The sequence below is a fragment of the Panthera pardus genome, unplaced genomic scaffold (genome assembly GCF_024362965.1).
Source record: "Panthera pardus isolate Hobbes unplaced genomic scaffold, ASM2436296v1 HiC_scaffold_21, whole genome shotgun sequence".
NCBI classification, from domain to species: domain Eukaryota; kingdom Metazoa; phylum Chordata; class Mammalia; order Carnivora; family Felidae; genus Panthera; species Panthera pardus.
Window position 1 is genome coordinate 28,350,573 of NW_026526777.1, and position 14,546 is coordinate 28,365,118.

Genomic DNA, 14,546 nt, shown 5'->3' on the forward strand with positions numbered 1-14,546 from the left:
GGCTCCCGGGGCAAGAGTCTGAATTTCCAAACCTCTTCCTTTTACTATGCTCTTTCCCCGCCCCCGCCCCCGCCCCCGGCCCCCCTACAGGTTCCGGGGCTGTCCATCAGCACTGGGCACACCAGGGTTCTAGGGGTTAGCCCAGGTATTTCCTGACCCCAAGCCCCACCCCCAGCAGGTCCCCCGGGCCCCCGCAGCATGGTGCCTTTGCACCCCCATGCCAATCTGGAGGGTGAGGCTAATACTTTCTGGCAGGTAGAGGCAGGGCAGGCAGAGGGAGAGGCGGCACCCTGGGCTTCTGCATTCAGATCAGGGGAGCCAGCAGCGAAACGAGGGTTGGCGTGGCGTCGGCTGGCGGGGGGGTGGGCATTCCTCTTTCCGCTGGCTGCACATAGTTAATGGGGGGCCTTGTTCTGGCTGGGCACGCAGCCCTGGAGGTGCTGGTGATGGCCATGCCTTGTCCCAGCCCCCGGGATCTCAAGTCTCACTGAGTGAAGCTGCAAATCTCCGGGGACCCTGGCACCTTCCTCATCCCACCGTCTCGACATGGCCTCACTTGTGCTCCTTCTCCCCCTCCCTTCCCTCTGCCTCCGTATTTATACGTGATCATTTTTCTCTACGACATCCTAGGATCAGGGACTGCCAGCCCAACAGGAAGCAGGCCTGAAGAGACCAGAGGACTTGTCCAAAGGCACTCAGCAAGTTGGCGGCCGTGACAGAATTTTAGCCCAGGGTCTCCTGACTTCAACTCCACCAAACAGAGAGCAGACCTACAGCTACAGGTGGGCAGGGGGCAGGGGAGTTTCAGACAAAATCGGAGGAGGAGACCTATTGACACCCCCCCATTCTTCCAGAATGTGCAGCCCCTCACCGCACAGTAGGAAGAAAAACCACAGCAGAAGGGTGGGACAGTTGGGTGGGGGGGGGGGAGAACAGGGCAGTGCAGCGGGGTGGGAGCATATCCTGAGGGGGGCTCACACAGGGTGGCACTAAATCTTTGTCTCCCCCCTGGACCAGCCGCTGTGGCTTGTAGGTGGAGAACTCTTAATATCATATGGGTGCGGAGCACAGCTGTCCTGCCAGGGAGCACACACTCCATAAACGTCTGTCAGGTGAATAAATGAATAATAATAGTTCACACCCATTGAGGTTACTATGCGTCAGACACCGTTCTAAGCACTCTCCATTTATTAACTCATTCAACCCTCCCAAGAGCCCTAGGAGGTGGGTATCATTAACATCCATATCATGTACAGGTGAGGAAACTAAGGCACCAAAGAGTAAATCCTTCCCCAAAGACTGGTAAAAGGCAGAGGCAGGGTCTGAGCCCTGGAGAGCTGGGCTCATACATTTAACTACTCTGCTAAACTGTGAAAAACTGGGGCACCCGGGTGGCTCAGTCGGTTAAGCGTCCGACTTCGGCTCAGGTCATGATCTCACGGTTCGTGGGTTCGAGCCCCGCGTCGGGCTCTGTGCTGACAGCTCAGAGCCTGGAGCCTGCTAAGGATTCTGTGTCTCCCTCCCTCCACCCCTCCCCTACTCGTGCTCTGTCTCCATCTCTTTTAAAAAAAAAATGTTAACTATGAAAAACTGGAAAGGGGGAAAACACACACAGAGGCCTTCCCAGTTCAAACAATGGTCTTGCCCACCAGAGTGTGACAAGTGACTCATCCAGGATGAGGTGGTCTCTGTGCCTCCCCTCGGCACAGGCACCCCCTCAGCCTCGCCCCCTGCAGATGCCACGCTCAGGCCAAAGATCGTCTCCAGCCCAGTGATACCCAGTGTGCCTTCCAGCCCCGAGGCCACCTCAGGTGCCTCTGGACAGAGGCTGCCTTTTCTACCCTGTGGTGTCCCTCAGGCGCCCCCTCCCCCCACCCATTCCTGCCCTGTCCCCACGTCCGTCATGAGTGTGAGAACAGAAGACCCGTATCTGGCATGTTAGGGATCATAGTACAGAGCACAGAGAAGGGGTCTCATTTGATTTCATGACCACTTGGAAAGAGAGGCTGGTTAAGAGATTCCTCATCCTACACACTAGAAATAGGAGGCTCAGAGAGGGTCAGCGTGGAACAGTTTACAGGACCCAGGGCAAAATAAAAATGCAGGGCTGCTAGTTACAAAATTATTACGAATTGTATGGTGGTGGCAGCAAAGCGTGAACCCAGACAAGGGCCTGTGTGACTGAAGAGGAGGCATGTCTGTAAAGCGGGCCTTGGTTTAGGGGGTTCGCCCTAGTCACCCAGCTCACAAGTGCAAGGCTGGTGTTTGGGAGAGCTGGGGTCCAGTCTGGGCTGAGAACCGAGCTGGCTCCTGGCTCCAGACTCTCCTGGGTCTGCCCCCAGGTAAGTGAGGGCGGGCAGCCCAGGCCCTGTCCCAATTCTGGTTCTCTCTTGCTTTTGTCGGAGACAATAGTCCCCTTCCTTTCTTGTCTCCTCCCAGCCTCCTAATCGGCTCTGTCCACCACAAAGGCAAGGGATTCGTTTACGGCCCCTTCCTGCCTCAATCTTCGCAATCCCTGGACACTCGATCCACCTCCCCATCCTCAGACACCCCCGCCCCTGGGCTGCCCCAGATCTGGAGCTAAGGGGGAGGGAGAAAGACTGAATGCATATTCCTGTATTGTTTGTGGCCCTGTTCAGAGTGCCCCCTGCAGGTAGGGGCCGGTACTAGAGTGTGTGTGTGTGTGTGTGTGTGTGTGTATGCTGGCATTTGAACAAGAGAGTTGTGATGTGGTCTTAAGAGGAAGGAAACCAGGAGCACAGATCCTGCCCTTCTGGAAGCTCCCTGTGTGCAGACTGAGGTATGGCCCCTCTTCCCCTAGGAGCTCCAACTTCTAATGCAAAGAGACATGGCTCCTGCCCTCAGGCGCCCTGAATCTGATGAGGCAGACAGCCTTTGTCAGGTGGACAGACAGATGGACACACACACCCCATAAACACACACAACTATGCAGTCCTACTTGATATTTTCACAGCAGGGGAAATAACATCCTCTATGTGCTAAGCACTCTTCCAGGCAGGACCTTGCTTAATACAACCACTTCATCAGGGAGAGATGATTATTCTGTTTTGCAAATGAGCGTCAATCTAGGGCTTTTAACGCCCACCCCTGTGGTTTTTCCCTTGCACAACTGCCCCTCCAGGGGTTTCTGCGTCGATGGCATCAGTTAGGCATGAGTTTTCCTTCCTCCGTGCGCTTGCCCCGCTGTTCCTTATCTGGACCTGCGTGGTGCACGCCTCACTCCCTGAAATGTGTCACAGTTACCCGTGTGTCTGTCTTATCTCCTCCTCCGAGCCCCCAGGGCAGAGGAAAGAGCACGGGCTTTGGAGCCCCCAAGCCTACCTCCAACCTTGGCTCTATCTCTTCACTGGGTGTCCCCCCTCTCCCGCTCCCTGTCTGAAAGGGGAGGAAGGAGGACACCAGCCCCACAGGGTGGATGCAGGAGGAAGCCTTCAGCAGGGCGCTCTCTCAGACAGCAGACAGCCCACGTCCGCTAAGTGAACAAATGAATGTTCGCTCCCCACACAGCTTGACAGTTTGAGCGGCATTATCACTGACCATTAACAAAAGGGACAGGGAGACCTCAACATGAGCTGGGGTTGAGGGTATTATCCGAATTGGAACAGCGCTCCTTGGCAACAGTGCTTAGACGGGGCTTGAACGCACTCTACCCACAGAGATATCCCCACTGCCCTGCACAGTCTTCTATGCAAAGGAACATGAAGCAAATTGCGAGAGACCCAGAGACCTGGGGAAAAGAATCCTTAGGTTGGGTCAACCTGGGAAGGCTTCCTTCCTACAGGAGGTGTTAAAAGCCCCTTAGCGGCTGCTGCCTTTGGCCCGTTTCCCAGGAGTCAATGGTAACTCAGGTCGGGGGACAATTCAGGCTTGCAAATCATACGGGGAAGTGGAATAAACCTCGACATTCTTGGTCCTCCGTAGACCACTTAAACAAGCACCCCCTCCCTGCCCTGTGGTGACCCCAGCAATGTACTGGGCTGGGGTGATAGATGGGAGCGGTGATGGCACCTCCTGTGCACAACCACTGCTGCCCTCGCCCCCCTTCAGTGGTCTCACTGCTTTGGCTTTGAGCCTAGGGACCGTGTCCAAATCCCTGACACCAGTGTAATGGAAGGCACTCAGCACCCTCCTCCCATCCGCCTGTCTGGACACTCTCAGGGACGCTCCACCTCCTCCAGCACCTCCAAGGGCAAAGGGGAGGGTACACTGGAGGAGAGGATGCAGAGAACTGTGTTCTAGAGCCAACCCTCTGCGTCTCATTCCCACCAAAGCCCTAGGTTGACAGAGGTGCCTAGGTGAGACGCAGAGCCACCTTGTGCCTGCCTCAGTTTCTCCTGCCAGGTGCTTCTCCCCGGAGAGATCAGAGTGGGTAATAACAACAGCTCCCACGTATTGGGCATCTGCTGTGTGCTGAGCACGCTGCCAGATTAGGAACATCTTTCAAAGAGCTTGTGTTCTTACGCCCATGTCGAAGCTAAGAAGTGGAGGCTCAGGAAAGTGAAGAATCAATCAGGCAGGGCCATCCAGCGAGTTAGTGCTGGAGATGCGATTTGAACCTGTGCAGTCAGCCTGCAAACAAGAGCTTCTTCCTCCACAGCAGTGTTTCCAGGTGTGTTGAGAAGGTATCGGCCCCTGGGGGGCCAGATGCTGCCTGGGGTTGGCTAGATGCCTTTGGCTGGGAGCAGGCTAGTTGATTTATCCCAGCTGCTAAACACCTTGAATCAGTTGTGAGTGAGTGTGTGTGTGTGTGTGTGTGTGTGTGTGTGTGTGTGTGTTTAAGTGTGGCCCAAGGAGAAAAAGGCTGAGAGCCCTGCTCTGGAATATCCTGCCTTGAGGAGTGAGACAGAAAAGGCTGTCGTGATCAAGGAACAGAAGCCACAGTGTTCTGTGTTCGAGGCCCATGCTTTCCCTTCTCCTGGAGAGCCTTCCCTGTCCCACTCCCCGGCTGAATCTCCCGGTTCTGCAGGACTCAGGATGGGCCTCTCCTCCCTCTCCAGGGCCTCCCCTGGCCAGCCCAGTCTTCCCTGTCCTGGAAATGCTCTTGACCTCACTGTTGGTCCTTGGGGGACGCGCCCCATGACCATCTGGTACAGTGAGCCAACTTACCCCGTCTGCCGTCACATCCCTATCCCCATCCTGACTGCTTCACAGAGGACCCAACATCTTCCCTTCAAGCAGCCCCAGAGAGGAGCCCCGAGACACTGCTGGCCAATAAGAGGGGAACGAAGCCACTGGCACTTGAGAAAGACAAGAAACTGGAAATAGGCTTTGAGGAACGGCTCAGCCTGCAAGTTTAACATGCCCAGAGTCTTGCCCATCCCCTCAGGACTCAGAAGCCCCCAGCTCTGACCCCCTGAGAGGCAGGGCACTACAGTGGTCAGGGCAAAGACTGCCTGGGTTGAAATCCTGGTACGAGCAATCACTGGCTGGTGGCCTCAGGCCGGACCCTTAACATCTAAAAGCTTCAGTCTCTCCATCCATAAGATGGGGATAACACCAGTACCTCTCTCCCAGCGTTTCAATGAGACGATGCCGGGGGAGTGCTCAAATAAACGCGGTACGTGCCATCTGTTACCATTATCAGTGGAGGCAGGGACACCGGCACAATGGCAATTTCTAGATATGTCTGTCTGGGCCCCAAGAATGACCTTCCTGACAATCTGGTTTCTTCCTAGAAGAAAAGTTACAGTCCAGGGAATGAAAACATCAGCTGTGAAGGCATCCCCACCAGCAGACAGGAGAGGCATAAAACTGGGCACAGGTTTTATGTTTCCCTGGCCTCAGCCTTAGATTCTGTATCTCACCCAATTAATCAGAGGGGGCCCAGGTCCCAGGGAATTCAAAAGACAGGACTTTCTAGTGGCTCTGGAGGAGAAAGAAGACAGTGGCACAAAGAAAACCTCAGCTCTGGAGGTGCCCTGTCGCTGAGCAGCCAGGCCCAGCCCCCACCTGCCCGCTGCCAGCCCGCCCGTGGCCTGCTCTGGCATGGCTCCGGGGGGCGCACTGCCAACCCCGTAGCTCTCCCCCCACCATGTCCTTCTGCTGCTTCCAAAATAACTCTGCTCCCTGCCCAAGTTTGGCCTCTTGGGTGTTTTTCTCCTCCTGAGACCTGTTCTCCCATGTCTGAAGGGCGGGAGGAAAGACGTGAACTGTCATTAGAAATCAGGGACCACCCCCTTTTTTAAGCAAGGGACTACTTAGCACGAAGGGGCTCCCACAATTCTGACAGCCCCTGAGTCAATGCATCCATTTCAGTTTGGCTGAAAGAAATCACTCCCAATATGAGGAAGAGGGTTGGAAATTTCTCCCCCACCCCCCCCCCACCCCCGTCTCTTGTACCTTCCCAAAGCCCCAGCCACTAGGACTCCTTGTCCTTGGCCCTGCACCCAACAGAATGAGTTACTAGCCTAAGGTCACACAGCCCAGTAGGGCTGAGAGCTCTGAGGAGAATCCTTACCGGTCCCTTAGGGCATGTTCCAGGGCAGAAATCCCTTCCTTTCCTAAGGCCGTACCAGAGAAGGCTCTAATTTCACGGAACTTCCATTTCCGGGGACAAGTTGGACTCTCCAGACGGGAGTGATCTGGAAGCCTAGACTTCTCCTCTCTGGAGAGTCTCCCACCAGGTGCCAGGCCAGGGTGCATCTCCTCAGGGGTCCCTGTGAGGAGGACCACTTCTTCCATCATCCCGGGGCTGGAAGCCCAAGAGCAGACCAGGCTCTGTGAAAGGCCCCTTTCCCTGCAGGTCAGCGGGAGGGGACTTTATTAGTACAGAAGGAGCGAGGGAGGGAGGGAGGGAGGGAGGCAGGAAGGTAGGTGGGCCGGCCACCTGATGGGACTGAAGAAGATCACACTGGCACCTTAAATCCCCACCCTGTCACAGGTGGCTCTCTGATTCTCTTTCTGGGCCTCAGTAGATCATTTGCCTCATTTGATCATTGCAGGAAACTAACGGTGGAGAGGTTAAGTGACTTGTCCAGAGACGCGCGGCTCATAGACGGTGGGGCGGGGACTGGAGCCCGCATGCAGAGCCAGAGCCCCGCGGTCCCCGGGCAGGGCCTCCCCACGTGGCACCCTGTCCTGTGCCCTATGCGTGTCTCTGCCTGGTGGGCACGGGTCAGTGTGGGAAGCGGGCTGCGGCACGTGTGGGGCCATCAGGGTTGAGGGCCCACGACATGGCGGGGGGGCCGAGCGGGGGGCGGGCTGGGGGGCCAGCTCTGCTCCGAGCCAGGCCTTCTTCTCCTCCGCCAGCCGCCCCACCCGGCCGCGCCCAGCGCCCGCTGCTGCCAGAGCAAAGAGGTTTCCTTTTTCTTTTGCCTAGGGTTGTTTCCTGCCTTTCCTTTGAACTGGGGTGTTGGCTTCTTCACATACTCACTCTCCTCCGGCGACCCCCCCAGGACTGCCCTCTGATGGGCCCGGCCCCTCAGGCTCCTCTTTGGAACAAGGCTGGCAGCCCATTCCTGGAATCACTCTCCCCTGCTTCGCCCTTCTCTCTGCCCTGGTCTCCGTGCTGCCCAGATTCCGCACCCCACCCCCCACCTTCCCTCTGTCCCTTTCTCCTACTGCCCACCTCCTCCAAGCTCTCCCTGGGGGCTTTCTCCCTCCCGCATCAGGAGAGCAGGCTCAGAGTTGATTTCTCCCTGCCTCTCCTCTTCTAGGTTTTCAATGAAATGTGTCAACACTGAGGTCCAGAAACGTCTGGGAGCTTGCATCACGGCAACTGAGGGACTGAGGATTGGAACTCCCAAATCCCAAGTTTCAGAAAGGCGGGGCACAGCTCAGGCTCTTAGAATCTACTAGAAAGGGGGACTTTCTAGTTTCCCTTCGGGCTCCAAGGCCCCACCTAGGAAAGGTAGCCTTGGAGGTGAGAAATGAGACTGGCACATTGCGCCCCCGGGGTTCATGCTGCCCAAGGCCGGTTCTCGTCCACTGAGGCTGCACGTTTCCCTGTGTCCTCATGTGACAGGCCCTGCAAGGCCCATCTGGGCATGTTGGGAGTAGGCTGGGGTCTTTCACCCGTTGCCCCCCCTCCTGCCCCTGACACTCTAAGACCGCACCAGCCAGCAGAAAACTACAGTTACTCTGGGTTCCCAGCATAGCGACTTCTGTCTCCTTGCCAGCCACTCTTCCTTCTCATGGCCACACACACACACACACACACACACGCGCGCGCGCACACCATTCCACTCTTCGACAGAACAGTGCTCCTCCTCTCCTCCCAAGGTTAGCTCCAGGACTTCCCCCTCCAGGAAGACTTCCATGGCTAACACTTCTTGGCCCTGGTCACCCTAATAACACTGGCTGACACTGATTGAGCCCTTCCCACGAGCCACACACTGTGCCAAACCCTTTACAAACATTACTTCAGCGAATCCACACAGCAGCCCTATGAGGTTCCTCCACTTACAGGTGCGGAAACTAAGTCACAGATCAACTGGTCCAGGTTCACACAGCTTCGTGATGACTCTTCCCCTGGTCTGTTGGGGCCAATGCCCATGCTCTCAATCCCTCTGCCCTCCCCCAGCAGCTCGCCTCCATCTGGTCATGGACATCCCCCAGGCAGTGATGAAGAGGATGGAGATTATCTAGAATTCACACACACACACACACACACACACACACACACACACACACCATCTGACCTTTCAAACAAGCTTAGTGGTTAACACGGGTGGTCTTAAGGGGAGCGAAGTCCCAAGAGGCTGATAAGGGGTCTGACTAAGGCTGCATGGAGGGGCAGCCCCTCCCTTAGCCCTGGGAGCAGGAAAAGTGGGAGATGGCTAGGGGTACTCAGGGGTAACCGCAAGTGTAGGGCCTTTTACAATCTCCCAAGGCAGTTTTTCTCCCACCGTCTGCCCCTGATACCGCTTGACTCTGGGAGCAAGAGGAGGAGCTCAGGGTAACTACTCAGATTCTCCCGCTCGGGGACAAGTATTTGCCGTCCGGACCCTCCCGCCCCTTCGCTGTGTGTCTGGGGGGTGGAATACGGCAAGAGGCGTCATGTCTTCACGTCACCATCAGACTAGAATGCCAAAGCTCCCTCTCCTCCAGGTGGGCTCCCAGAACAGGCCCTACCCAGGGACAAGGTCCAAACTCCAGTGAGGCTCGTGGAGACTCAGTTCGGGAGATTTTCTTTTTTTTTTAATGAGAGATGCCTGAAAGACCATGGGTATTTGAAGTCTGTCCTCCCAACTCTGATCAAACAGGGCTGGCATCGGACCCCAAAAGAGTCATAATTTTTGGACTTGGGTGTCAAAGCAGAGGATAGCAGCTGGGTGTAAAGAAGACGTTCCAGTGTTCCCAAGAACCAAGGTGGAGGAAGGTGGAGGTGTGTGCACCATGAAGGGTAGCTGGCTAGAAGGAGAGACTCTCACCTTTCCAGGGTGGGGAAACAGATGTGAAGTACTTTTTACCGGGGCAGGTCAAGGACCCGCAGGTATCTTCTGGAGCCCATAGTTTCTTGGTGCCTCCTAGGGTTCAACCTATGGCTCCTTCTAGGGATCTTCAAGAACCGTCTGGCCTGCTCTGGACACCAGGTGTTTTAATCTTACTTTTCTCCTTCTTGACCCTGTGTTAGGAAGACTGAAGTGTCCACTCCTCTCCCATCCCCCCCCCCCCCACTGTCAACCAACTGGTTGGATCCCAGGCCCCTAGAACAACCAAGCATTGACCAAGACTAGCACCCACAGTTGAGTCCCTAGCACACACTTTTCTTCCTGCCACAGACCATTCCCTTGAGTTCCATACTCATCCTCCCTGGACTCAGTTTCCCTGTCGTGTGAAGGGTCCTGGGAGCTTGCATCCATCTCCACCCAACAGCAGGCATTATAATAACAGCCACTATTTCTACAACCCCACCCCCACCCCCCCGTGTGTCAGGCACGCTGGGGAATTTACACAGGCATATTATCTCATTTAATCCTCCCTGTTACCCACCCACTTCCTTCCATATACAAATGACGAGCCCGAGGCTTAGAGGAGCTCAGTGACTCAGTGGGTGGCAGAACTGGGAAGGAACCAGGGTTTGGGGGCCCAGACAGAAAGGCACTGCTGGTTCCATCATCAAATGCAAATCTGCACCAGCCTCGGTTAGAGTTGGGCTCCTTGAGGCAAGGCCAGGTTGGGCATTTCCTATCATTGCTAAGAAGGAAAGGAGCCCCACAATGTCTCTGTCTTTGCTCTTCTCAGTGACAACCCTCATGCCTGCTCCACTTTCAATGCATTTGTGACCAGACTGCTCTCCTGAGAAGCAAAAAAGAAGGCTCCTCCCCTGAGCCCCCCTGAGGCCAGCTGCCCCCAGCAGAGACCTCTTCATCCACCTTCCACATGGGATCCTTCTGCCACCCAGGGCAGGGGACATGGTTTTCTACCACCTCCCTCCAATATTCCGGAGCCCACGACATTGTACCTCTCCTTCCCCAAGTTCTTCCAGAAAAAGGGTCCATCTGGAAAGATAGGTGCTGAGAAAGGAGCAACCAATCTCTGGAAGAAGGCTCCTTCAAGTCAGGAAAGGGACCTTCCTTCTGCTCCCCCCACCCCCAGAGAAAGACTCTACAGATGCCATTCCCAAACTCTTTCTAGCCACAGAATCCTGCCTTCAAATAAAACAATGTCATATACCCCCAATATATAAAATGGCTAAAAGTGGGGTCACCCTAGCTGTCGCAGGCATGGAGGTTGTCAGTCCTCCTCTGGCAGCTGCAGGGACACCCTCACAGCCCTCCAGTCCTCAGAGTATCTGCCCCTGCCTTCACCCCCTGGGCCGTGAAGGATTCAATTTGCCCTTCTGGAATATGGACACTATTTTCTCCTCTCACTCCCTGCCCTGGTCCCCAGCCTATGTCTCTTCAAATGAACAGGGACATCCAACTAAGGACAGAAGGATTGGGAGGGGAGCCCCATGAAGGGTTGCAATTCGGACCCTCCACATGCTGCCAGGACACCATCACAACTGATCACCCTGAGCTCAACAAACACGTGCTGGACCCCTGTGAAAACTAGCCCAGCCCCCTCTTCCTCAGAGATCCCAGGTCCTGGAGCCCCACAGCCTACGCCTGGGACAGATGGTCCCAGATTTTCCCACCTGAACTCCTTAAGAAAAGGTGAAGGAGCCTGGGCAGGGCTGGGCCTTGGGGGGGGGGGGGTGGGGGGGTGGAGAGCAGGTTTCCTTTCCCCAGAGCAGGGGAGGAGGTGGAGTTAGGTAGTCTGGAATGTGCTCTCACACCCTCCTCCTGCGCAGGTGGGAGCAGTGAGTGCCCCCAGCCCCGAGGCTCTGAGGGGAAGCCTCTGAGCCTTCCTCAGGACAGCTGCCCCCAACAGGGTCCCCTTCACACGCCATCTCACCCCAACTCAGCTCTAAAAATGGTTCTCTGGTTTTCAGCCTCGGCGCCTGCCCACAAATTAGTGTCTCCAACACGGCCTCTTGGGACATGACTTCAGGGAGGCCCCTGGGGGAGCCAGGAGGCCTCAGCAGAGGGAGATGGTGCTGACAGGGTCCCTTTTGGAGAAGCCAAGAGTGAGCAAGGCCCCCCTCCCAGCTTCTGGGTCCCCCCTCCCAGCTTCTGGGGTCCCCCCACCAAGGCCACCCAGCCTCACCACGACCACGGCCGTGCTCTCCCTGCGGGGCAGAGGAGAGGAGGATCTCCGCACCCCACTGGAGCCCCTCCCCTCTCCTCCACCACCAATTCAGTCAGCTTTGTCCTCAGCCACCTTCCTGGGCACTGCCGTGCTGGAGGCGAAAGCAGCAAGAGGAGAGCCGGCCAGCCCCGGGGCCCTCCAGCTCCAGGGTCCAGACACCCACCTCTCACCAAGCCTGAGCTCCCACAGTGAACCCCCAGACGGGAGCCACTGAGACACCAAGGCAGGCCAGCCTGATTTTCAGTCCGACTCGCCCCCTCCCACAGCCGCGCCCCACCCCAGTCCCGCAGCAGTCCACTTGTCAGGGGAAGAGCCCTCCCCGGATGCCCGCGCCTCCCGGCACCAGCCTGGCAGGTGCCCTACACCGAGGCCGGCGCTAGCGGGCGGCCAGGGAGGACCAGGGAGGGACGTGCGGGCCAGTACTCACAGGTAAGCCGTCAGGGGGTCCAGATCCCCGGGCACGGCGGAGAGCCCGAGCTCAGAGCAGTCGGCAGACAGCATGATGCCGTCCTCCTGGCAGTGGCAGGGAGCCGGGCAGGCGGCGGGCGCCGGGCCGGGCTGGGGGGCGCCGCCGGCGCGCGCGGAGGCGCACAGCGCGGCGCAAAGCCACAGCGCCCTGAGTCCGGTGGGGCTGGGCATCTCGGCGGCCGGCGGCCGAGGCACCTGGCGGGCGGACGGGCGAGCGCACCGGCGCGGGTGGCAGCCGCTGCTCGCCTCTGGGGCCCGCGGCCGGGCCGGCGGGCAGCGCCGTCGGTGGGGACCGCCCCGCGGGCTCTGCTGGGTGTCGGCGGCAGCGGCGGGGAGCGCGGGTCGGTGCAGTCAGAGAGGGGCAGGCATTGTTGAGTGATCTTCGTTATTCAGTTTCACAGGCTGGGCTTGGCAAGGGAGGGAGACACAGGCGGAGGAGGAGTCAAGGAAACTTTCGGCGCTGCGGCTCGCTCCCCTTCCCTCCTTCCTTCGGAGCTGGCAGGAATTTCATCCAGGAAAGGAAAAAAAAAAAAAAAAAAAAAAGGCAAAGAAACCCTAAGAGAAAGAGCGGAGAGAGCATATCAGGGACCCGCACTTGCACTTGTTTGGAAGGATGTGATGTCCCCAGGGCCTACACTTGTGGGTTGGGGACCCTCTTGCCTGCAGGGTCAGCCACCCGGTCACATGGGACTTGGAGGAGGCCCTATGCAAGCAACCTTAAGAGTTCCCATAGGCCCCCAACCCTCTACCACATTTTCCACACTGAGACCCAAGAGGGAAGTGATTTGTTCAAGGTCTTACGGCTGGGGGGGAGGGGGGGGGGGTGAAGCCCCAGAACTGGAATTCAGAGTCTGTCCTTGTCACCCTGTTTCCTGGAGGAGGGCAGTGAGGCGTTGCCCCAAAGGGATCAGGCCGTGAAAGGTATGGAGAGAGAAAAGTGGTAGGCAACGAAGAGGGGTCTTCTCACTGAGGAGCCATGCCCTGCCACCAAAGACAGGGGTGCGGATTTCCACCCACCGAGTGTACGTTGCATGCAGGCAGCCCCAGTCACGTCTAAGGCCCTGGGATCGCCTTGATCCTGTCCCCGGACGGAGCTAGGTAGATGGACTGGAGACTGAGCCGGGCTGGTTGTCGGAGGCTTCCTGAAAGTCAGCGGATTGGCGCCACCTGGAGGCCAGCGCTGCAGCTGCATCTCAACCACCACCCTGAGGCGGGAATCTCAGGGTCCTTCCTGGTCAGCGGCCCAGGGCTTTGAGGGGCAGAGCGGATGGTGGCTAAAGGTGGGTTCAAGTCCCTCTTCTCTTCTTAGACCACCTGGGGCTGGCTGTTCTTCCTTCGTGTAGCCTTTTGCTTTCTGTGGTCTCTCCCACGCTGAGCCAAGCCCCAGGGCAGAGCTAGAACTAGGCTCTGTCTCCCCCTTTGGGCCCTCTTCCCATGGTCCATCCAGAGTGTGTACCCGAAGTCTGGAGACCTCAGGGGCAGCCAATATTCCTTCCACCCCATACCTCCATACCCCTCCATACCTCACATCACCCTCTCCCCCCCCACACACCCTCCCATTCTCTTCTGCTGCTAACCTCCCAGGGACTGAGGGGCTCCCATTACCAGAAAGACCCACAAATCAGAGCTGCCCCTGCCTTCCCAGGTCTGCCTGAGTTTCCGGCTTCATTCACCCATAGCTTGGCTCCACTCCCCTGCCTCTTTGCAGCTCCCGCTGCTCCAGTGTGAGGGGCCCAGACTGGAAAAGCCATGGCTGTGCCCTGTTTGGACCTCAGCAGCAGCCCCTCATGGTAGGCTTGGGGGGCTCAGAGCTAGTCTCCAGTCTTCCAGTTTGAGGGTCATTATGGGGCCAACCTCTGACTCTTGATAAACATAATTTGGAAGAGAACACCATATCCATTCCCCCGGGAGGGGGCGGGGAGCACCAGGGTCTAACCTCATCTTGGGAAGGGTCCTGATGGAGCAGAAAGCCCTACCTCTGTCGCCCTTCTCCAGCCAGGGCTGAGAAACGCCCTCTCTGACCTCTGACCCCTTGTACTCTTGTAGGAACTCAGGTTGGCCAGTGGGAGCTGTGGCTCCCCTTTCATTTGGGGACCTAACTGCATTTCAGGGCCTCCTGCTCCGATTTGTCCAGGCTTTCTCTGTGTCCCCTCCGCCGCCCGAGGGCCCTCCACCAGGGACAGTTGGTGTCCAGCGTCAGGCACATTGCCATCCAATACTGTGCAGTCTAATCAGGGAGTCAGACAGGAGCTTATGAGACCATATCATGTCGCACGGTGTGCAGTTGAGTCCCAAAGAGTGTGGGATACCTCTGGGGGGGCCTCAACCCCACCCTATTTTCTGTTCCCCCTCCCGGTTTTTCTCTCCTCCAAAAGTCCCTCACTGCCTTCTCTCCTACCTCCCTCCTGTGGCGGAGGGGAGGA

General features: G+C 57.3%; 1 protein-coding gene across 2 annotated transcripts in view; it reads right to left on the reverse strand.

Moving 5' to 3' along the window:
- Nucleotides 1–12,639, reverse strand: part of LGR6 (leucine rich repeat containing G protein-coupled receptor 6) — a 118,981-nt gene extending 106,342 nt beyond the window's left edge. The window contains exon 1 of one of the 2 annotated variants that reach the window (XM_053909055.1): nucleotides 12,083–12,639. In XM_053909055.1, the coding sequence (XP_053765030.1) occupies nucleotides 12,083–12,294 (212 nt within the window). In that variant the 5' untranslated portion in view covers nucleotides 12,295–12,639. The remainder of the gene's footprint in view (nucleotides 1–12,082) is intronic. The other variant, XM_019431590.2, reaches the window with a different exon arrangement.
- Between the last annotated feature and the right edge of the window lie 1,907 nt (nucleotides 12,640–14,546).